The sequence below is a fragment of the Spermophilus citellus genome, assembly GCF_964194105.1.
Source record: "Spermophilus citellus genome assembly, chromosome: 11".
NCBI lineage: Eukaryota > Metazoa > Chordata > Mammalia > Rodentia > Sciuridae > Spermophilus > Spermophilus citellus.
The window spans coordinates 107,526,482-107,551,746 of NC_138192.1; the positions used below are offsets into that span (position 1 = coordinate 107,526,482).

Consider the following 25,265-nt stretch of genomic DNA (forward strand, 5'->3'; position numbering starts at 1 on the left):
TTCAAGTTACAAGTTCAGTTATTTGCAAAGATGAGTGACAATTCACTGTGTCCTTAAAATCACCTGTGAACCCAATGCATTTTCTAAGCAAAATTAAAACTTAACATCCAGGTTTTTAGTGGGTACCAAAGGTCTATTTAATAAATGTAGGGAACACGTTTAAGGCCTAGTTTAGTTAAGTTCAGGAAATACAGGAACAAGGTGAGAGAGAGCCAAGCTCTGAATCCTCTGGGCCCTCCCCTTCTGGACTCCCTAGCTGTGACTTGTTTTAAACTGAGTGTCCCAGAACTCCAGTCCTACCTCACCCCAATTCTTAGCTTTCGTATCAGCCTTTGTCACTAGGGGGAGGGAAGGCCTGAATTGCTCTCACAAATGCAGACCGTCCCTTCTGGCTCATACCTCATTCTCTGCACAGGGTGGCAGCATAGCACCACGAATGCAAAGCAGGGACTGTGAATCCAGACTGCCAGCCTCAGCCACTTGCTGACATGAGAACTTGAGCAAGTTTTTTCAACTTTGCTGCAAATTGGATGTTCTGATACCATTTTGTAAGGCATGTAGACATGTTTTAAATGAAATGACCCATGTGCACTGCTCATTTTAGCATTTGCTTAACACTGAACAAAGGTAAACTACTGTTATGATTATGGATGGCTCCAAAGTCTTTTTTTTTTTTTAAGACATTCCTTTTTCCCTTTAGGTGAATATTTACTGATCGAAGTGTGAGACAGTGGAAGAATTTAATGTTCCATTGACTATCAGAGATAAATTAATTTTCAGCCAGGATGCTTGAGGCAGGGAATTATTGAGCTGGAAGAGTCAACTGAATTCCAGATGTGCAAGGATGACCTCAGAAAGCATCTGGAGAGAAGCAGCTCTGACGCTGGACCCATTTGGAGACTGGCCATCCATGAAATACCAATGATGACTGGACCTCAGTCCGACGATTGGGACCGTCCTGCAAACACTGCACCGAACAGGGTGAGTGACCGTTTCAGTGGCTGACCAACGGTGGCAGATTGGGAGCCACAGGAGGATGAGAGGCTCAGACTGTATCCAAGATAAGAATTTCTCCTCCTTGATTCCTGGGCTCAACACCTGGGAAACAAGAACATGTGTGGGTATGACTTTGTGCTTTTTGTATTCTTTTCCAGCTTGATTTCTGTCAGTTCTGCCCAACAAGCATATCGTACAAAAACCTGGGGGCAAATGTACCTCCTGAATAGGGTTGTCTGGGGGCCCCGTGGAGTCTAATTTAAATTGAGCACACTCTTTAAGTACATCTGCCCAACTCTGACATCACCAAGGTACTCACCCCTTGGAAACAGCTGCGGACAGCACTTTCCACAGGACACAGAGTGTGACTCTCCCCTACAAGGGTCGGGATCTGAAAGAGGCAAAATTGTGTCAGCTGTGAGAGCATGCAGGCATCTGTGGCCACCTGAATCAGCAGGCCTGAGTGACCATCTCACAGCCACCAACTCACAAGTACTGGGTGTCTGAGATTGGATGAACTGTCTCAATCCAAGCAAACCAAATAAATTTGTGGGTTTTGTGTAATGTCTGAATTGAAACAGTGAGTTAACTAGTGGGAAGAAGAGGAGGAGGAAACGTGAAAGAAGAAAGTCTAGCAATCGGGTTGGTAAAGGAATGGCTTCTGTTCCACTTATTATGATCCCAAAGAGTTTGGTGGTTCTTCTGGTTTTGTTTTGTTTTGTTTTTTCCTTTAAGACAGAGTCTCACTATGTTGCCTGGCTGGTCTTGAACTCCTGGACTTAAGTCATCCTTCCACCTCAGCCTCTGAGTAGCTGGAACAGCTGTGCACATCACCACACCCAATTTACATCTAGAATATGTGTGATTTTTCTTTGTCAATTAAGTATTTTTAAAAATTAAGGGATGACTGAGATTTGACATTTTGCTTAAGATCAAAGAAGCAAGTTAGCCGGGCACAGTGGCACATGCCTGTAATCCCAGTGGCTTCAGAGGCTAAGGCAGAAGGATAGCAAGTGCAAGTCCATCCTTAGCAGCTTAGCAAGGCCCTAAGTAATTTGGCTAGACCCTGTCTCAAAAATTTTTAAAAAATAATAAAAATGACTGGGAATGTAGCTCAGTGGTTGAGTGCAGAATTGGGATCTCACTTCAGAAGTCTGAGTGACAATAAGACTTTGAGGAGTTTTCAAAAAGCTTTGTAACATCAGACTTTATAGATATTCCAAAGACTAATGTATACTCCCTCATACTGTGGTGTCCATATTATAACCACAGTCACAACAAGGAGTTTAAGGGACTAAGAACCTCTTGTGACTATCTATATGCACAGATTTATCTACTTGTCACCTCTACTTATTCCCATTTGGTCTTTGTTTTTTGGTATGGATGTGTGGTATCCCCCAAAGCCTCACGTGTGAGTCAATGCAAGAAGATTCAGAGGAGAAATGTTCCAGTGATAGCCTTAACCTAATCAGTAAATTAATCCTTGCTGGGATTAACTGAGTGGTAACTGGAGACAGGTGGGCTGTGGCTGGAGGAAGTGGTTGGTTCGGGGAGTGGCTATGGGGTATTTATTTTGTTATCTCAAGAGCGGAGACTCTCTCTGCTTCCTAATCATCACCGTGTGAGCCACTTCTCTTTGCCACACTCTTCTGCCACAATGTTCTGCTTCACCTTAAGCCCCAAGGAATGGAGCTGGCCTTCTGTGGACTAAGACCTCTGAAACCGCGAGCCCTCCAATAAACTTTCCTCCTTTACAGTTGTTCTGGTTGGGAACAGTGTGAGAAAAGCTGACTAAAATAGTCCCACTTTCTCATCCGATGTCTTCTACAGTGTGGGCTGTGGCAGGCATTGCCTGTAAGCTCAGAAGTAATCTCAAATGCCCCCCCTGCTGAGTCCATCAACTGGAATAAACATTCTTCTAATCAGGAAAGTGGCACTTAGAACCTCTTTGCTGACAATTAGCCAGGCAGAATTCAACAAACATTTGTAATAGTGACAAGATGGCTTGTACTTTAAATTGATAATAACCCTGTCACCAGTCAAATGTAAGTAACTACTCCCTATGTTATTTGGCCTTTGTCTGAAAAAAATAACTCATTACTCATTTTTGGCTTCTGGGTGCTAATGAACTAACTGGACCACTCCTTTAGACTGTGTTGCTGATTCGACACTGGCCCTCCTCTGGTGTTCTTGAGCTTTGGCCAAGAGTTTCTTTTCATTTGTAACATAAGAGAGGTGGATAACAGGAGATCTACTTGCCAGTTCTGTGATCCTAACACTAGTGAAAAGAAAATTCACTTCTGTCGTGGGTTTCCACCTATGTTTTTGCCTTTAAGGGTGTGCACAAAGATTTTGTGTATTAATTGCCCATTTGACTAATATCTTGCAGGTGTTCTATGGAAGAACTAAATGTGGTTAGATGACATGCTGGCACAAATAGAATGGTACTTGAAAAGATAATTAGGATTCTTCATGAGGATTTGGATCACATAGTGGAGTCTGGAATTTTCTGTGGAAATCCATCTTTGTGTCCATAATGCCAAGTCAATGGAATGATAATTTGCTATGCAAATATCCACCTTCCTAATAGCTCTTTCTCAGGAACATTCTAATGAATGAGGTGGGGCTGTGGGGAGCGGAGGGAGTTGCTGTACCAGCTGCCATTTCAACAAATCTTTGAAATGAGTTACTGTTTCAGTCAGCTTTTTTGCCATAGTGACCAACATTTCTGACAAAAACAATTTTAAGGAGGAAAAATGTATTTGGTGCCCACAGTTTCAGAGGTCTTGGTTCAATGACAGGCAGCTCCATCCTGTGGGGCCTGAGGCAAGGCAGAACTTCACGGGAGAAGGGTGTGGTGGAGGAAAGTGGCTGGAGTTGGGGCACCAGGAAGCAAAGAGACAGAGAACAAAACATATGTATCCCCAAAACATACCCCCCAGGGACCCACCTCCTGCAATCACACCCAATCTGCCTACAGTTACTATCTAGTTAATTCCTATCAGAGAAGTAATGCACTGGTTAGGTGAAGACACTCAAAACCCAGTTATTTCACCTCCAAACTTGCCTGCATTGTCTCACACATGAGCTTTTGGGGGCACACCTACTTCCCAAACCATAACTGTTATATTTGGAACAAAGACAGAGTTTTTAGGCCCCTCTGGACCTGGTGCTAGCCTGGAAACAGTGGTAGTAGTCAGGAGGAAGACACAAGTATCTCTAGAGGAGAAGGAAAATGGCCCCTAGCCATCTCCTTTCATCACACTCACTTTCTAAACCAGTCTGGTTGCATAAATGGATAAAGAGATTATCCTGCCCTCCATGGCTCCCCACTGCTTGAATGCTGGGATGTGGGGTTGTTGGAAAAGAGCATCTCCTGTGATGGCTCCCTAACACATGCCTGAGAGAGCAAAAACAACCTGGTAGCAGTAACTATTTGATGCAACCGGCATAAGACCTTGAAAGATCTATACCTAATATTTTAACTAGATACAATTTTAAAAATCATCACTTTATTTAGGAAATATGAACATTTGGGGGGAAGGAAGAGGAAAGTGGAGCGTGATGGTGAAATAGGAGTCTTCAATAATTTTCCTCCTACCCAGACATCAATTTGAATGACTATCCATGCATATAAATACCTTCTGAAGAGCTAAGGAAAGCAGAGAAGAGGTTATAGTGCCTGGTTATATCATCATCACAATAAAAGACCTATTGAAAAAAATATGAATATGAGTAGTTTTATATTTACCTGTTACCTCTCTCCCAACCCAAGGCAGAACAGGGCTGAGAGGTACCATTCTTGGGAGAAAGAGGAGGTAAGTGTAGTAATTTGCACTGGACCCCAATGCAGTAAAACCTAGCACTAGGCATACCCCTAGGGTCCCTGAACTTCAAGCTGATATCTGTAGGCTAAGCTTTCAGACCCATCTTGGTGTGAATGGGAGCCTATACTCCCTGTAATGGCTAATTTGAATTGTCACCTTGATTGGATAAAGAGATGCTGAAGATCATGTCAATGAGAGTGTGTCTAGGAATGAGTAGCATGTGAAATAGTGAACTGAAGTGAAGACTCTCCCTAAGTGTGGGCAGCACCTTCCAATAGGATGGTGGCTTGGATGGAATAAAAGTTGGAAGAACAAGGGAGCAGCAGCAGCAGCAAATGCAAGCTCTATTCTCATTCTCGATTGCCAGAGGACATCAGGATATCAGCGCTCCTTCGCTCTTCCAAAGCAGACTTTGCCAGTGATTTTCTAGGGAGTTTCTAGAAGCCTTCAGTCTCATACTAGGGTAGCACCATTGATGCCAAGATATGGAAGCAAGCTAAGTATGAGTGGATAAGGAATGTATGCTACATAAACACAATGGAATATGATTTAGTCTTTTTTTTTAAAGAGAGAAAGAGAGAAGAGAGAGAGAATTTTTTTAATATTTATTTTTCAGTTTTCTATGGACACAACATCTTTATTTTATTTTATGTGGTGCTGAGGATTGAACCCAGCACCCCATGCATGCCAGGCGAGCTTGTTAGCACTTGAGCCACATCCCCAGCCCAGTGATTTAGCCTTTTAAAAGAAGGAAATCCTGTAGTTTGCAACAACCTGGATAAACCGGGTGTGATTTATGTAAATAAAATAAGTCAGGCACAGAAAGACAAATACTGCATGATCTCACTCATATGTGGAGCCCATAGAAATTGATCACATACAAGTAGAGGGAAGAATGGCATTTACCAGAGGCTGGCATGGTTAGTGGGGAGAAAGAATGGGAAGATATTGGTCAAAAGATATATAACTACTGTAAGATAGGAAGAATAAATTCAAGAGATCTACTATTGGGAGTGGGTGACTATCATTATTGACATATATTGTATTCTTGAAAAGTTCTAGGATAGTGGATATTCAGTGTTATTACCACCCAAATGATAAAACTATGTGAGATAATGCATTTGTTAATTAGCTACATTTAACTATTCCACAATAGATACATAATTCAAAGCAATATATTGTACATGATAAATACATGTAATTTTTTTAAAGAGAGAGAGAGAATTATTAATATTTATTTTTTAGTTTTTGGTGGACACAACATCTTTATTTTATTTTTATATGGTGCTGAGGATTGAACCCAGTGCCCCGCACATGCCAGGTGAGTGTGCTACCACTTGAGCCACATCCCCATACATATAATTCTTATCTGGCATTTAAAAAACTAAGAAATATGAACTTCTCAAATTTTGGAATTTTCAGAATAAATTAGATATTAATTATTGTTACCAACATGAACATAAAATATTGTTATTAAGAAAAAGTCAAGTTGGGTGTGGTGATTCCAGCTACTTGGGAGACTGAGATAGGAGGATTATAAGTTCAAGGCCAGCCTGGACAACTTAGTGAGATTGTCCCAAAATAAAATAAAAAGGGTAGGGGATATAGCTCAGTGGTGGAGTGCTTGCCTAGCATGTGCAAGGCTTTGGGTTCAATCTTTAATAGTTCCCCAAACATCCAAAATAATTTTAAAAAATCAAAGCAAAGATAGTTTTACTTGGGGTAGGTTTTTCCAAACCATATCTCCTGTCCTAGTGATTTTGATAATCTTTCTGCCTACCCCACACACCTCTCCATCATGATCACGAGGATTATATGGAGTCTGGATATGACTACTATTTGAATGATCTTGAGAATATCTGGTTCAGACCATTGAGAAAAAAATATCAAAGAGGTACAATGGCTTCACAAGACAGAACTTAAACTATAGGATTTTACAGAATGTGAAATTAGAACGAAGACATCCTTCAAATAAGTTAAAGCACAGTAGGACAACAACCACTTACACACAAGACAATCTGGAACTTGCTTAATCCATATGTAAACCAAGTTCTTGCTTGGTTATTTAATTTCACATTATTTTACCACTGAAAACAACCTATTAAAGCAATTTAAATCCCTTTGCCCGATAGGGATAAAAACAATATCAAATTTGCACTTTCTTAAAACAATGGAAAGGATGGAAAATTGTAATTTGGATATTCAGTATTGCATTTTACCTATACATTCATTAAGCATTTGTTGAAGGCTTTTTTTGTTCTAGGGACTGGGGATGTAGGTATGAATTACATATAATTTGTTTTCTTGAGAAACCAGGCCCTTGAGTCTGGTGGGAAAGATTCCTATAACATTTTCCAAGTGCTGTAATAAAGTTCTGCATAGGGAGTTAAACTCTGAGTGAGGAGGTGACTACTATTTGATGATCTTGAAAGATGAACGGCTTGTTAAGTGGTAATACAGGCAATGGAGCTCCAGGGGATGAAAGTGCAGAAGTCGAGCTTGGAGAAGGTGCGCATGTCAGGGACAATAAGGATTTTGATGTGCAGAAGTTAAAGGAGTGGAAGGAGCGTAAAGAAAAATCAAACACTTTGGAATAAGAGGGACCACTGGTTATCTCTTCAGTGGTGCTTATCTGAACCTACAGAGATGATGTATCACTCTTTGACTTGGAATTTTATAACTCTGCAGAGACTGAAGTTAACTTATAGAAAACTAATGCCAATTCTTGTCTGTGGACCTGTAAATAAATTCTGTCCAGGTTGAGAGACAATCCCCCCTGCCCCAAATCAGTGTTGTATCCATCTGCAATTCATTTTAATATTCCTAATCTTGCAGTTTGTTCTTGGCTTACCCTGCCCCACTTTCAACTAGTTGTGACATTTTAAAGGTGCCTTCTTTTAATTAATAAATAAAATAGATTTTTTGCATGTTTCCTTTATATTTGTATGGAAATAATAATTTCACCTATTTTCAAAAAGAGGAGGATTGGGTCAAATCACAAAAGCTTTGCTTGTGAGGCTAAGGAGTTATGCTTTATCCAATGGACATGAGTGGGCAGTGAGGCCTTCTAGGTATGGGGGTGTGCTATGGTTCTTCTGTGTTCTCCAAAGGCCCATGTGTTAAAGGCTTAGTTCCCAGCTGGTGCTATTGGAGGTGTTGGAAGACTTGAGAGGTGGGACGTAGTGGGAGGTTTTATGTCCTTGAGGGTAGCTATGGGACCCTGGTCTCTTCCTCTCTCTATATATGTTTACCATAGCCAAAAAGCCAGGGGCCAACTGACCATGGACTGAAACTTTGAAAACTGTGAGTCAAAATAAACCTTTCCTGTTTTTTAAAGTTGGTTATCTCAAGTATCTTATTACTGTAATGGAAAGCTGACTAACCCAGGTGACACTTATATTTTGGAAAGGCCACTGACTCAGTTCAGAGGAAGAGATAGAGAAGGGGTGGCTTAAGCTTGAGAAACCAGTTAGGATGCCATTGCCATAGATCAGATTCAAGTTAATGGGATCATACTCAAATAATAGGGGGCAAGTTTGCATGGAAAGCTATATAAAGATAGAACTGACACAATAAAAAACAGATTCTTTGATAATACATGTGGCCAACATAACTGAAACAAAGTTAGAATTAAATATTAGGGGCTTACCTGCTGTAAATCTCTTAATAGACTTCTCAAAATCTTTCGAGTCATGCGTGCTCCAGAATCATGATCTCCCTTGTTATTTTCTGCATACAGCTGAAATACAGCTGGACAGGTAAAGGGGCAGGGAATAAATCTTTAAGTTGAATACTTGTATTCTTGAAGAGTATGTGCTTTGATCTAAGATTTTTTCTGAGTGTGGAGAGAAAGGAAGGCAGAATTATATTCTTGATTATTTGCTTGCTTGTTTGAGGGCTTCCCAGTCTCGATTATTGGAGAACTAATGAAAACCCATTAACATTTCAACCCCTTGACAGTTCAGCATTTCTATGATGAAGATCATGAGGTTGGTAAGTGGCAAAGTGAAGATGATCTCAGTCTTTAGAGAACAATAATTGGTGGTGTCTGAATAATCCCTACCAAGCATCAAAGGCTAATAAGCAATGCATAATTAGAAAGTATTGATCATTAAAAAAAATCCCAAGTTCTCCCAATCTTAAACATTTTTCTTAAATCAAAACAAGTCAGTCATGCTGAGAACATGCTGAAGAAAAAGAGTCATTGTTACAGGGATAGAAGAGTGGGTGGAAAAGATAATGCATTGGGGATTTGTGAAGATGGTGGTGTCATGGTATTTCAGAGCACACAACACTCCTATAGGTTACCTCGGTATTTTGTAAGAGGGGTGTCCCCTGAGAGAGCAATTAGGGAAACAGCCACAGGCAGAAGCTTGAGAAAACCCGTTCCTTTGCTGCATGGAACATATCACAGAGACAATGGAAAGGGCAGGGTTAATATAGGTGAAGTGGTTTATTAGAAATATATAACTATTAGTGGACATTTCTTACATGGTGGTATAAGTTGTAGTTTTTGATGGTCTCTTTTTCTATATCTAGAATTTTGCAAAACAGAGCATTGATTTAAAATGTTTCAGCATTCGTTTACTCAACAAATATTTATTGGATGCCTCTCTGTGCTGAGCACTGTTCCGGAGACTGGGGATTATGGGGTACTTCTTGTCCTTGAGGAGCAGGCAGTCTTAATTCCTCAGGATGAAGCTGCATGGAAATCAAACAAAGGCCCAAAGGAGCAAACATACAAAAAACCCAAACAGAACAAAATCCACCAGTTCACTAGCCCTAGCTCAGGGGCTAATCATGTTTAACCCACTGGCTGAGTAAGTTTACAAAACCTGTAAAATAATTTATCAAAGGCAGATAGGCTATTATAAACAAGCATCATAGTTGCAGTGATACTCCAAAGTTTGACATTTAAGAAGGCTGAAATCATTTAAAAATAACTTGAGAATATATATTACTTATGCAGTTAAAAATAATAAATTAGAAAAGAAAACAACTAAGGAATTTGTCCAGTAGTTCAACCTGGGCTTGCCTCTGGGAGGTCAGTTTATGGGTAATATTCTTCTCTGGTCTTTTTTTCTACTTTCTAAGTGTTTTGTATTCACTATGATTTTTTTAAAAGTTCATTTTAAAGGACGTGGTCTGCTGAATCAAGATTACATAAGTAAATCAAAATGAGGAGGAACAGAGAATGTAAAAGCTATAGCCCAGCAAAACATATAACACACACACACACACACACACACACACACACACACACACACAGATTAGCAAAGCCATTGACTGCAGAGTACACGTAATCAACTCTTCGACATGCTCTAAATTGGCCTATAGGTTAGTCATCCATGTGCTCGCTACTCAACCCCATTCAATCCAACAACTCAACTACTAATGAATTACAAAGAAATGAGCAGGGAAACAAACATACTTTGAGGGAGTCAAGAGCAAAATAAAGATGTATAATGCTCCTTGCAAAAAGTGCATATTTCTCCAAAGAGTAGTGTGGAGTTTTTTCCTTCCTTGCTATCCATGGGACATTTATACTAGTGACCTGGATAAGGGTTTCCTTCTTTGTTCTCTTCCTAAATGAGTAATAAATTTGTGGAAACAGACAAATTAATAATGCTTTTTTTTAATACCAAATCTCAAGCAAACATTAAAAACACCCAATGGCCAATGACTAGTGGCAACTATACATTGCCCTTGATGGCTTGATGTGACATTCACATCCTCACCTGTCATACATGGTCCTGAGAAGGCTCAAAGTGAGTTCAGAAGCTCTGGGATTCACTTATCCTGATTTTCCTTCCCTAGTTCTCTGAAACAGATCTTGGAGTGCCTGAAGAAGCTGATGCACAGAAAGGGAGCTCTCCCTGGCCTCCCAGAATCTTCCATGTAGAAGGACCTGCTCAATCAGGGAGTTGTCGATCAAGTCCACTGTAGGAAGCAAATGAAGAACTGAACCTTCTTTTCTGATGATAACAAATGGCTTCATATAAAGCAAATGTCTTCTAGTGTTTAAACAAGACTATTTTCTTTCTGGCAGCTATTTTCCTTAAAAGAATTAAATATGACCACTATTAGAACACATGCTTTGTGTGTAATTCAGGCATTTCTATTCTGACAGTCAATTTGATTTTGGGAAAGTACATCTGTTGGTAAAGCATAGTTAAAACATTATTGCCAGTATATTTTCTAGGATGCCATTTTATAGAATGAAGTTAAAAGGAGAAGTAAAAAATCTGAAAAATAAGCCTTCCAAGGAAGTTAAGAGGCTGTAGAGACAAATTGGGTAAAGTATTTGTGTGTGTGTGTGTGTGTGTGTGTGTGTGTGTGTGTGTGTTACTGGGGATTAAACCCACCGGGTCTCTACCACTGAGCTACATCCCCAGCCCTTTTTTAAATTTTATTTTGAGACAGGTTCTTGGTAGGTGGGCCTTGAATTTGTGATCTCCTGTCTCAGCTTTCTAGGTCGCCAGGATTTCAGGTGAGTACCAATGCACCCATCAGGGAAAATATTTTCATAATTTGCTTTCAGTGGACTGAAAAAGTTTACCTTTCATGTCTAAATACAGTTTTTCCTGTCTGCAGCCTAGCTTCAGAAGGACTATCTTGGGTTAAGATGCAATTGCCCTAGTAAAAAAACAAACAAGTTGCTTGCCTCGAATGCATAAGGCCCTGGGTTCAATCCCCAGCACCACACACACACACACACACACACACACACACACTCAAAAAAAAAAGCAAACAAAACCCCAGTGATCTTTATAAAAGCAGTTGCTGAATTATCAGACTCGTTAGGTCCCACCCTTGCCTCAGCCAAATCACTTTTAAAATCTTGGTTCCATCAATATTATTATCTAAAGAAGGCACTTAATAAAACTAGAACTGCTTACAAAAAATAATGATTTCTCATATATATATATATATATATATATATACACACACACACACACACACACACACACACACACACATATACATATATATGTGTTTTACCATCTTCTAAAAATTTTACAAGGCAATGAAAAGAAAGAAGAATGAAATAGAGGTAACTCTCTATTTTCTTGCAGACACAGGATGACAGACAAAATTAATAAACACCCCCTGTGCCTTCCAAGGAATAGGGATGTCACAAGAGCCTCTAGAATGGTTGGCATTGAAAACACTTCAGTCTGTGAAAGGATAAAACTCCATGTGTTCTCTCTACTTCTTAAATCACCCTCACAGAAAAGAAATCAAGCAAGTAAATAAAATATTTTATTTGTTCTCTGATATTGCTTTTTAAGGGGAGAGTCTAAGAAACAGAGGAGCATGTTTCCAAAATGTGACTTAAATAAAAACCTGGCCGCAAGTGGTGGAAACTATAAACTCTTCCATTGTTATTCAATCACAAATCCTATCACCTGGACCTTGCATTCTGAATACAGGGTGTTTTATCTTTTGTTGAGAGGTCTGTATTACAGCAAACCAGATAATGGTGCTGCCCATTAATCTCATTGTGAGATTTACACAGCGATAGTCTCCAGATCCTGCTACTTGGAGTTCATGTTTTATCTCAGGTTTAGGCCTTCTTGTTTTTAAATGTCTGTTTGAATATCTTTTCTAGGTCGAATTTTTCAAAACCACTGATTTTCTGTATTGCTAATATTTCTCATGGGTATTAGGTACATTCACTTCTTCTGATGCCAAGGATAACAAAAAGGTTTAAAAAAGTACATCCTCCATTGACATTCTCTATTTCCAGGTACAAATGATGGAAACTTAATGTGAACTTTCATTAATAACTTACTTTTCCTCCCTCCCTCCCTCCCTCCCTCCCTCCCTCCCTTCCTTCCTTCCTTCCTTCCTTCCTTCCTTCCTTCCTTCCTTCCTTCCTTCCCTAGAGGGGTACCGGGGATTGAACTCAGGAGCACTCAGCAACTGAGCCACATCCCCAGCCCTATTTTGTATTTTATTTAGAGACAGGGTCTAATTGCTGAATTGCTTAGTGCCTCGCTTTTGCTGAAGCTGGCTTTGAACTCACTATCTTATTGCCTTAGCCTCCCGAACTGTTGGGATTACAGGCTTGCGAATCTGTACTGGGCTCACTACTTTCTTTAATGGGAGAAAATCTCCAGGAAAAATGACATAATTGGGGATAAATTTTTAATAAGCACATTCTGCCTTTTGTTTATTCCTCTAATAAATAATAGTTACAGAAGAATTTTTATACAACAGCTATTTAAGAAAAATTTTTGTAAAGCTCAAAATTCCTTCTTTGGATAAATCTGGTACAGAAGCACAGTATGGAGGAGAGCCATAAACAGGGTGTTCTTGTTGAGGATATGGCCATTGAGTATTCCCACCCTGCCTATACCTCTTCTTCCCACCTTGCTAACCCTGTTGTACCTTACCTCACACCATGTATACTTCATGAAGCACAATTTGAAAACCATTGGTCTATATAGCTTATCAGATAGAAGGAAAATGTAAAAAATGACAACCTTCAATAGAAGTGTCATCTATATAACACAACTTCTTTTAAGTCTGATATAAATGTCAAAATAATTTTGCACAAACTCATTATTCTAATGCAATGAAGAACATGTGAAAAATTAATAATTTTAGATATGCTGAATGCCTGTTGTTTTTCATGGCTAGGACCCAAGTAACCTCATTTTGGAAAATTTTTTTACAGGATAAATATTTTTAATATATTTTACCTAGATAATGGTATAAGAAAAGAAAATCATAATATTCAATTCTAAATAAATTTATCAAAGAGAATTCTCAGAGGATTCTGTAGACAATTTAAAAATTTATGGCCCATTGCTGACACATTTGAACTTACAGTTTCACATGTTCAGCTATAGATAAGACATACGACTTGAAAATTCATATATTATATGATGGAAGTAATTTTTAATTTTATGTTTAAATATGTAAGTATAGATTCTAAATTAATTTTTATAATCTGATTTTGTGTTGATATTGGTATCCTGAAAGGAATACAGCAAAAGAAGTAGAAGGTAAGAAATAATTAAAATCAGAGCTGAAATTAATGAAATCGAAACAAAAGAAACTATTGAAAAAATTGACAAAACTAAAAGTTGGTTCTTTGAAAAAATAAATAAAATCGACAGACCCTTAGCCATGCTAATGAAGAGAAGAAGAGAGAGAACTCAAATTACTAGCATACAGGATGAAAAAGGCAATATCACAACAGACACTTCAGAAATACAGAAGATAATCAGAAATTATTTTGAATCCTTATACTCCAATAAAATAGAAGATAGTGAAGGCATAGATAAATTTCTTAAGTCATATGATCTGCCCAGATTGAGTCAGGAGGATATAGACAACCTAAATAGACCAATAACAATAGAGGAAATAGAAGAAACCATCAAAAGACTACCAACTAAGAAAAGCCCAGGACCAGATGGGTATACAGCAGAGTTTTACAAAACCTTTAAAGAGGAACTAACACCAATACTTTTCAAGCTATTTCAGGAAATAGAAAAAGAGGGAGAACTTCCAAATACATTCTACGAGGCCAACATCACCCTGATGCCTAAACCAGACAAAGACACTTCAAAGAAAGAAAACTACAGACCAATATCTCTAATGAACCTAGATGCAAAAATCCTCAATAAAATTCTGGCGAATCGGATTCAAAAACATATCAAAAAAATTATACACCATGATCCAGTAGGATTCATCCCTGGGATGCAAGGCTGGTTCAATATACGGAAATCAATAAATGTTATTCACCACATCAATAGACTTAAAAATAAGAACCATATGATCATCTCAATAGATGCAGAAAAGGCATTCGACAAAGTACAGCATCCCTTTATGTTCAAAACTCTAGAAAAATTAGGGATAACAGGATCATACCTCAACATTGTAAAAGCAATCTATGATAAGCCACAGGCCAGCATCATTCTGAATGGAGAAAAATTGAAGGCATTCCCTCTAAGATCTGGTACAAGACAGGGATGCCCTCTCTCACCACTTCTGTTCAACATAGTCCTCGAAACACTGGCCAGAGCAATTAGACAGACGAAAGAAATTAAAGGCATAAAAATAGTAAAGGAAGAACTTAAATTATCACTATTTGCAGACGATATGATTCTATACCTAACAGACCCAAAAGGGTCTACAAAGAAACTATTAGAGCTAATAAATGAATTCAGCAAAGTGGCAGGATATAAAATCAACATGCATAAATCAAAGGCATTCCTGTATATCAGCAACAAAACTTCTGAAATGGAAATGAGGAAAACCACTCCATTCACAATATCCTCAAAAAAATAAAATACTTGGGAATCAACCTAACAAAAGAGGTGAAAGATTTATACAATGACAACTACAGAACCCTAAAGAGAGATATAGAAGAAGATCTTAGAATATGGAAAAATGTACCCTGTTCATGGATAGGCAGAACTAACATCATCAAAATGGCGATATTACCCAAAGTTCTCTACAGGTTTAATGCGATGCCAATCAAAATCCCAATGGCATTTCTTGTAGAAATAGATAAAGCAATCATGAAATTCATATGGCAAAACAAAAGACCCAGAATAGCAAAACAATTCTAAGCAGGAAGTGTGAATCTGGAGGTATAGCGATATCAGATTTCAAACTGTACTACAGAGCAATAGTAACAAAAACAGCATGGTACTGGTACCAAAACAGGCAGGTGGACTAATGGTACAGAATAGAGGACACAGAAACCAATCCACAAAATTACAACTTTCTTATATTTGATAAAGGGGCTAAAAGCATGCAATGGAGGAAGGATAGCATCTGAACAAATGGTGCTGGGAAAACTGGAAATCCATATGCAACAAAATGAAGCTGAACCCGTTTCTCTCACCATGCACAAAAGTTAACTCAAAATGGATCAAAGAGCTTGATATCAAATCAGAGACTCTGCACCTGATAGAAGAAAAAGTTGGCTCCGATCTACATCTTGTGGGGTCGGGCTCCAAATTCCTTAATAGGACTCCCATAGCACAAGAGTTAATAACAAGAATCAACAAATGGGACTTAAACTAAAAAGTTTTTTTCTCAGCAAGAGGAACAATAAGAGAAGTAAATAGGGAGCCAACATCCTGGGAACAAATCTTTACTCCTCACACTTCAGATAGAGCCCTAATTTCCAGAATATAGATAAAACTCAAAAAATTAAACAATAAGATAACAAATAACCCAATCAACAAATGGGCCAAGGACCTGAACAGACACTTCTCAGAGGAGGACATACAATCAATCAATAAGTACATGAAAAAATGCTCACCATCTCTAGCAGTCAGAGAAATGCAAATCAAAACCACCCTAAGATACCATCTCACTCCAGTAAGATTGGCAGTCATTATGAAGTCAAACAACAATAAGTGCTGGAGAGGATGTGGGGAAAAGGGTACACTTGTACATTCCTGGTGGGACTGCAAATTGGTGCGGCCAATATGGAAAGCAGTATGGAGATTCCTGGGAAAGCTGGGAATGGAACCACCATTTGACCCAGCTATCGCCCTTCTCGGACTATTCCCTGAGGACCTTAAAAGAGGGTACTATAGGGATACTGCCACATCAATGATCATAGCAGCACAATTCACAATAGCTAGACTGTGGAACCAACCTCGATGCCCTTCAATAGATGAATGGATAAAAAAATGTGGCATTTATACACAATGGAGTATTACTCAGCACTAAAAAATGACAAAATCATGGAATTTGCAGGGAAATGGATGGCATTAGAGCAGATTATGCTAAGTGAAGCTAGCCAATCCTTAAAAAACAAATGCCAAATGTCTTCTTTGATTTAAGTAGAGCAACTAAGAACTGAGCAGGGAGGAAGAGCAGGAAGAAAAGATTAACATTAAACAGAGACGAGTGGTGGGAGGGAAAGGGAGAGAGAAGGGAAATAGCATGGAAATGGAAGGAAACCCTCAACGTTATATGAAATCACATATAAGAGGTTGTGAGGGGAAAGGGGGGGAAAAACAAGGGAGAGAACTGAACAACAACAGATGAGGTAGAGAGGGAAGATGGGAGGGGAGGGGAGGGGGGATAGTAGGGGATAGGAAAGGCAGCAGAATACAACAGTCACTAATATGGTATTATGTAAAAATGTGGATGTGCAGCTAATGTGATTCTGCAATTTGTATTTGGGGTAAAAATGGGAGTTCATAACTCACTTGAATCAAATGTATGAAAGATGATATGTCATGAACTTTGTAATGTTTTGAACAACCAATAAAAAAAAATAAAAAAAACTGTCTCAAGTATTTAGTAAATATTTCTTGAGTTCTTCTATGACATGAGTCTAAGTCTTGAAATATTATTGTTAACTAAACAGATAAAAATTCTCTCCTGTGAAGAGTTTAACCTTAGTTAACAGTAGGCATCTCTGAATTCTGGAATTATTAGTGTTTTTTAGTTATTTTATATTTTAGCTATTATCTAGATGGTCTATAAAAAGCATGTTACTTTAAATTTTTTTTAGTTGTAGATGAACACAATACCTTATTTTATTTATTTATTTTTATGTGGTGCTGAGGATCAAACCCAGTGCCTCACACATGCTAGGCAAGTGCTCTACCACTGAGCTACAACCCCAGCCCAAAGCATGTTATTTTTATAATAAAAAAGAATCCTTAGATCTTATTTCAAGTTCACACCATCATCACTGCTGTGATGGATAGCAGTTAAGAGCACTTTTAAGGCACTGATAGTGAATTTTCCCATTTCACTATATGAAGGAGAAGACAGAGCTCTAGAGCCAGTCCTGCCTAATTCTATAGTTTCCCTTTCTCTTTGGGGAAATTAATTAACTTTTTGATCTTCAGTTTCTTTATCAGATAGATAGGGAATATAATACATTCCTCAAAGGGTATTTGCATGATTTAAATAAGAGAATGAAGGTAACATACTTACTAAATTGTTTCCCTTACTTTCCCATAGCTTAGATATTCAATCTTCCAAAATTTAATTCTTATTTAGTTGAAGAGACATGTAAAGTCTCACAACAGAGCTTTTTGTTGTCTCAGAGTTGGTTGTTGTCTAACACTGAAATAATCAGTCTTCACATCTAGCAAAATTAAAAACTATAAAGCAGAATTTGCCATTTTATCATGTTATTTTTTATGTTATTCAGCAAAGCTTTCAAAGGTCTTACACATTGATTGTTTGATTTATTTTAGGAACTTAAAACTGCCTGTTCTATTCAATTATTGTTGGTATACAGCAGTGATCCTCAAAGTGTATTTCTGGGCCAGCACCATCACTATTACCTGGGAACTTGGTAAATTCTCTCCAACTCTATCCTGTAGAGGTGAGACTAAGCATGTTGCTTAAACAGGCCCTTGAGGACATGATGCAAATAAAATCTGATGTAAACTAAAGTCTGAAAACAACTGGAATGAAGGAAATTTCTTGATTTTAGTGCAATTGTCTTGGATCCAGTCAACTTGCAAGTGATTCTTAGGGATTATTTATATAGACAGTCCTATCATCTGCAAAACACAATATCATCTGTGAATGTTTTTCTTATGTGTGTTTGTGTGTGCATAGTTTGGAATTCCCAAATAGGAACAGCAGATAAATTTCAATCCATCACCCTGTGCCAAATCCAACCACTGGTACCAAATTAGCGAAGGGCTCTTTGGATAAGGTCTATCAAGGAGCCTTTTTTTGCAGCAGTGTGAAGAGGATAGCGATGATATCCTATATTTTATTTGTTTATATTTTATTTGTTTGCTTCAGAGTAGCAGTGTATCTGTGCTGATAACTAGAATTCTTTGGGGTTTCCTTCTCTAATTACAACAGGATTGTAACAAATACTATTTCATTTACATCATGTCCTCAAGGGCCTGTTTAAGCAACATGCTTAGTCTCACCTCTACAGGATAGAGTTGGTGAGAATTTGCATTTCTACCAAGTTCCCAGGTGACAGTGATGGTGCTGGCCCAGAAACCCACTTTGAGGACCGCTGCTGTGTACCAACAATAATTGAATAAAACAGGCAGTTTTAAGTTCCTAAATAGTATTTGTTGTATAATCAATACAGAAATTATTAATAAATTATTTTATATTATTAGTCGTTGAATGTCCATGTCATTTTTACACTTGCAGCACATCTCAATTCAGACTAGCCATAGTTGGATTGCTCAGTAGCCACAGATGGCCGGTAACTACATACTGACAGCTCCGTTTTAGAGAATATGGGGAGGGGAAGCTGTTCAAGGTTCTGAAGAGGGCTTCAACTTTTGATTTTGCAGCTGGAGTCAGGGCTGCTAGTTGGGCTGAGCTAGAGATTTAGGAGTTGTTGGTGTTGGATTTGGGCAATACCATGTCCATTAATCAGATTGTCTGGGTAGAACATATTTAGTGAAGAGAAAATTAGGCTAAGTAGCAACACCTTGATGAGCATAATCATCCAAGTAGCAGAGGAGGAAAGAGAAACCTAAGAGGACTGAGAAGGGAAAGACAAACGAGGAGCGCAATTGATGAAATGCCAAGGAAAGTAACTTTCAGAAAGTAGAGACAAGCCAAAGCTCCACTACCTGCTACCTGCAAGCTACAAGATCATCAACTGTGGGCTGAGAAGTGTCCTCTGTTTTTTAGTGGTTTACCTGATCTTTGGAAGTTTTTGCAAGAGCAGTTTTGGTGGAGTGAGGGGGATAAACAACAAATTGCAGAGGATTAAGCAATGAATGTAAGATGAAGAGAAAGCCTAAAATAGGCAACTTTTCCAAGATCTTTAATCTCAGAGCGTCATAATGAAACAACATGTAAAATGAAAATTTGTTTTCAAAGGCAAGAGATAGAATGCATGTATAGGTCAGGGAGGTGGAGCCAGGAGAGAAATAAGCCTTGAAGGAAATAAAGTACTTTCAAATGTAACCATCAGTTGATTGCCATAAAACTCAGGCAACTGAGAGTAAGTGGCCTGTGTGCTGGGAAAGTTTTGTGACTAGAAACACAGCCAGTCCGTTAGCCTTTGCTAAGTGGGCCCCAAGCAAAACTAAAATGAGGGACTACTAGGTGGACTTCATTAATTCAAATATCTGTGACAAGATCATTCATGGTTGTGGCCATATTATTTTTTTTCCTATTCTTTCAGCAATGAGAGCATTTAAAGATTGAACAGAAAATGTTCCCATGGCCATGCCTCTGTGTGTTTCAAAGTCTAAGCTCTTTTTACTCCTTGGGGTGATCTAACAGTTGTTTTGAATTTAAGGATCCATTCATGAAGTCCACACCACTCAGGCCTTACTTACTATGAAGGGACAGACAGCCCCATTGAAGAACTGATCTGTAGTTTTCCTGGAGTGGGGAGAGAAGCTGAACCCTGGACAGAAGTTGGGATTGGGGGATATGGAGATGTTAGATATGGGCAATACCATGTTCACTAATCAGATTGTCTAGGTAGAATATATTTAGTAAAGAAAAAATTAGACTAAGTAACACTCTGAGGAACATAATCTTCTAAGTAGCAGAGGAAGAAAGAAACCCAAGAGGTTTCTCTTACTGTAGGCATGCTAGTAGAAGGAATGATGGTATGGCACAACCAGGGAGACCAGAGACCAGGGATGGCAGAGTCTTCTGTGTGCAATCTTGGCACAGAGCCCCATGTCTCTAAGTGGACCCTAAAATCAAAGGCAAAAAGCAAGCAAGTGGCAGCCATGACAGATCAGCAATCAATTGGGACCTCTGAACAGGTGTTAAAGATAAAAACCTTAGAGGTTTCTGTCTGTTTCCAAAGGATGGTTTCTTCCCAAACTTAGTCTAAAGTTCACACCAAAGTACGATAACTTGAATATGATTTGGAAAATGAACATTCAGTGTTGTGAGCAAAGTCCTCACTTTTATACATAAGAATATTGAGCTCCAAGCACTATGCCAAACCACTGAGGGAGGGTCACAGTGCTGAATCAGGCCAGGCCCAACTTTAAGGAGATAGAGTGTACCACAACCTACTCCCTAAATGAAAAGTTAGCCCTCTGTATCCCAAATTTCTGTATCCATGCATTCAATCAGTTGAGGATTAAAAATATTTAAAAAATTAAATCTGTACTGAACACAGACTTTCCCCCTTACTATTAAACAATACAGTCTGACAACCATTTACACAGCAGTAATGTTTTATTATGTATTCTGAGAGGTCTAGAGATGATTTTCAGTATACAGAGAATGTGTAGAGATTACATAAAAATATTAAGAACACTTTACATAGAGGCCTTGAACATTTGCATATTTGCATACCTGTATGGGGATCTTCAGACTAATCTCTTGTGGATAGCAAGGGAAAACTAGCTGTATAATGATTCAGCAATTGATATTATGAGTCAAAGACACTTACATAAGGTGAATGTAGGCTATGCACCTATATTCCCACTTAAAGAAGAGATCCTGTTCAAGGCCCCTCTACTTCTGTTCCTTTATTTCCAAGTGCAAACATATCCAAGAATCCACAGTTCACTGTACATCTTTTGCTATTCAATATTTCCTTGTTTTAAAAAATTCTTAGTTTTCAGAGAAAACTCCAATGTTAGAGAATGGGAGAGGTCAGAAAACTCTTTGGAAATATGCATAATAGTGTGGAAATAATTGACAACATGTGATGCCCAGCATTATTTGTTCCTCTGGAAATTGTCCAATTTTTGTGCCCCAGTTTCTCCCAGGTGCACTAAGAGAATCAGTAAACCAGGGTCTCTGCAGGTTCCCAGATGCAGCTCTTGGTGGAGGAGCAACTCTGTAGCTGCCTGCCATCTGGCCCATCACTCCTGTCAAGTGATGCTTTGCAGTGTCATCTGATGAAGTTATGCAGCGTAACCTGGCAAGCTGTGCGATGTGGAAAATGAATGTGTATCCCAGGTGAGCTGCCGGCAGCCCTGCTTATACTAGGCTTCATTGTTAAATCTTCTTTTCTGTCAGTGTGAGAAAACTCAAGAAAGGAAGACATTGCTGGATGCATCAGGCCCTAAGCTATGAACAAAGTAGTTTTAGATGCTTGAAGACATAATAACATAAACTGCATGTGTGTTTCTTAGAAGCAATTTGGGAAACGTCTTTGCTTCTAACAATCCTCACTTGGGCTTAGCTAGATCATTATGTTCATTTCTTACAGATGAATGTAGTGAGATCTCTTTCAACTGTCCATCATCTAGTTCAAGGGTCCAGAAATAGATACTTTAGGTCAGTGGCCTTTCCAGCGTGGTCCCAGGCAAGCCGCATTGGCTTTGCACAGGACCTTATTAGAAATGAACCTTCCCAGTCTCTACCCTAGTCCTACTGAATAAAACTCGACAGGAGGTCTCCAGCATTTTAACAAATCCTCCAATGATTTGAGAAACACTGCTTTAGGGAGAGAAAAATTGAGCTTTGAACAGATTACCTGCTGTTTTGTGTTGGGTTTACTGGTAGGAGGGCTCCAATTTGGGAAACCCCAAAATAATTTGACTCATAATGTTGTTTTCAATAAATATCTTGAGATTATACAGAATTTTATATCAAACAACTAAAGTTAACAATCTGTATTAGCTAGGAGAAAGTGGTTGCAAATAGTTCCAGAAATAAAAAAGTCACAGACTAGTCATGGGCTTAACTTTCAATACAGAGATGTAGGGAGAAAGAGGAATTAGTTTCTCCATATTCATTTATCAAATATTCATATAGTGACAACTGTGGGAACTTTGCACTCATGTTGTACTGTGAACTTACTCTTCCCATAAAACTATATCAAATGATGTCATTTAAATAGCAAACTATGAAGATAAATTTTAAAAAGACACTTTTGTGTGTTTGAATAGAAATTTAAAACATAATTATGGGATGTGAAAACTTTTGTCAAATTAGTTTTGGTGCTTCAGAGACAACAGACTAAATACTTTTCAATGCATTATGAATTTCTATTTAGAAGAGAGAGAAACTCACTTTACTTAACTAATAACTTCTTTATTAGCCAAAAATTTGCTGTGTGCCTACTCTTCTACTCTCAGAGGTCTGAGGGTACATCTGCCCCTCAATTTTTAATTTACAAACTATGTTCAGAAACTTGACAATAATACTCACCTTTTTTATCAGGGTCCATTTCACAAATTTCCTGAATACCAGATGGCAGGATGGTCCCTGTAACTAGAAATGAACCGATATGTATGCAGAAGGTTTTGAAATGGGGGAATGAGCAGGGGAGAACAAGAAGCCAATTAAAGGAATCATTTTATCCATGGAACAGGGAGCACCCGGTGTGCAGGGGGACTGGGAAATCTCTTAAGGAGATGAAAAGGAGAATGTAAGGTAGAGGCTTCTTATACTGGCCACACTTTTCAGAAAACTGAAAACAGCTCCTGAGACTAATACTATCAATACCAGAACTTTGGAGACATTATCATTTAAAAAAATAGACATTATTCTAATTTAAGAAAATCTGAATTTGCTTAAATTTTAAGAACAAAAATCGGAACTCAATTATTTGCATGTCAAATTAGACTTATGCTAAATTAGTCTATATATAAAGTCTCTAACCAATACTATTTATACCATATATTTCCAAACATTCACATTTATGTTTCTACATAGAATTCAGTCAATATTTTAACAAAAACAGTCAATTAGTTACCTTGTTAATAGTTTCATGTTGTAACATTGTTCAAAGCATATCCTTTGAACAATGAGTTATTCTACAAGAAAGCCTTTCCAAGAAAATGACATTGCATTTGTTGACATCATATTTGAAAACTGGTTTTTAAAAGTTGGTACCCACCCTCCCAAAAAGCTACACAATAATTAAATTTAAACAGTATTCTCTCTCCAATGAACCAATGAATGAATGAACAAATTATTTGGGTATATAAATATTATTTTACATGGAGAGAAACTAAAGCAAAAACTGATTACATTACTTTTCTAAAAATATGATAGCAATAGTAGAAATCAGAGATTGCCAAAATCTAGGTAGTTTCCAAATATACTTAGGTATGATCTGTTTTGAAAAGTTGCAGCAAAAGAAATAAGGTCAGCACTGTCCTTGGAATACAAATACTCTCTGGTTGCTTCCTGAGATCTCCAGGTGGCACAGAAGGGTCAACCCCCGGTCCAGTCAGTATAGCTGGAGATGGCTCTGCCATGTCCTTACCTTTCTTAGTTTTCCTGGGGAAGCATTTGAGTCAAACTTTCTGCATAAATGACTCAGCAGTTCTGAAAGAGGGAAAAGCTGGGTAATTGCAGACTCAGATGTGGTCTTTCCATGTAGAGTTTTTTTTTTGTTGTTGTTGTTCTGACAGTCCCAACAGTTGCATGCAAAACTGTGATGTGTGAGGTTGCACTATTTATAAAGTCTTGCTCAAGTGCATTCATTAGTAATAGAGATCTTGAATAATTTAAGGCCACCTGTACATCTCTGTTTCAAAGGGCCATTTCTGTTTTAGTGTGCTTTGTAGGAGAGGAAAATAAAACATGTTCTGGGTGTTGTTGAGAGCAGGGGTTACCATCTCTGTATTTCAGGTAACAGCAACGTTACAAACAAATCCAGAAAAGAGTTACATATGAATGGAATCTAACTCATTGTATTAATTTCTTCAAAAATACAGAGGTATGATTTCACATTTATAAAAGGTTCTAAATAGACAAGTCTTCAAAAGGATAATTACATTCTCTCTTAAGTTTTGAGTATAACCCAAAATGTCTTATTTCTAAAATAGTTCACATTAAAAAAATAACATTTTCTAACTCTACTAGAATTTTTGAAAAGGGCATCACATGAACCTAACATATCAGAACTTTACCATTAACATTTTCAGGCTTCTGAAGAGGTAGGGAATCAATTTTGCTTTATCTTTCAAAAACATTTGAACCTCCAGATGAGATATTATACTCCATGAGCAATACATGGTCCCAACTAATATGCTTAAAACAGCTCTAAGTGGATACAAATCCACTCTAGAATGTCCCATAACGAAAATCACCTTGAATGGGGCTGGGCTTGTGGCTCAGTGGTTGAGCACTTGCCTAATATGGGTGGGGCACTGGGTTCGAACTTCAGCACGACCTAAAAATAAATAAAACAAAGATATAAAAAATGTAAAAAAAAAAGAAAATCACCTTAAACAATGTGTATGAAGTTGAAGGACACTCAATTTACTATTTTCTTCTTGAAAAGTATTAGCATCACACTGTTGGCCTCTTAAAAACAGAAACTTGGGACATTTTACAAATGAAAATTGATGAGTAATGGGGCAAGAATAGGATCAAGTGGAGGGGAAAACGATTGATCATTTATGCCAATCATACTGACCTCCTGTGAACAGATAAGACAAAAATCTAGGAGGAGAGCAAATATATTTTGTACAAAAATCTACATCTGGTTGAATGCTGCAGACTCAAAGTTGAAATAACATTTAGAAGTTTTAGATTCCGTTGTAACTGAATCAAGACATACCATAACATCTG

At 38.1% G+C, this 25,265-nt stretch overlaps 1 protein-coding gene across 1 annotated transcript in view; it reads right to left on the reverse strand.

The window, feature by feature from the left end:
- Window positions 1–25,265, reverse strand: part of DYTN (dystrotelin) — a gene marked incomplete at both ends in the record, with an annotated part of 75,869 nt that overhangs the window by 49,689 nt on the left and 915 nt on the right. Inside the window, 7 exon segments of the mRNA XM_081261739.1 lie at window positions 935–1,098; window positions 1,316–1,387; window positions 8,473–8,573; window positions 9,132–9,217; window positions 10,562–10,617; window positions 10,621–10,763; window positions 22,890–22,952. Of these exon segments, the coding sequence (XP_081117865.1) occupies window positions 935–1,098; window positions 1,316–1,387; window positions 8,473–8,573; window positions 9,132–9,217; window positions 10,562–10,617; window positions 10,621–10,763; window positions 22,890–22,952 (685 nt within the window).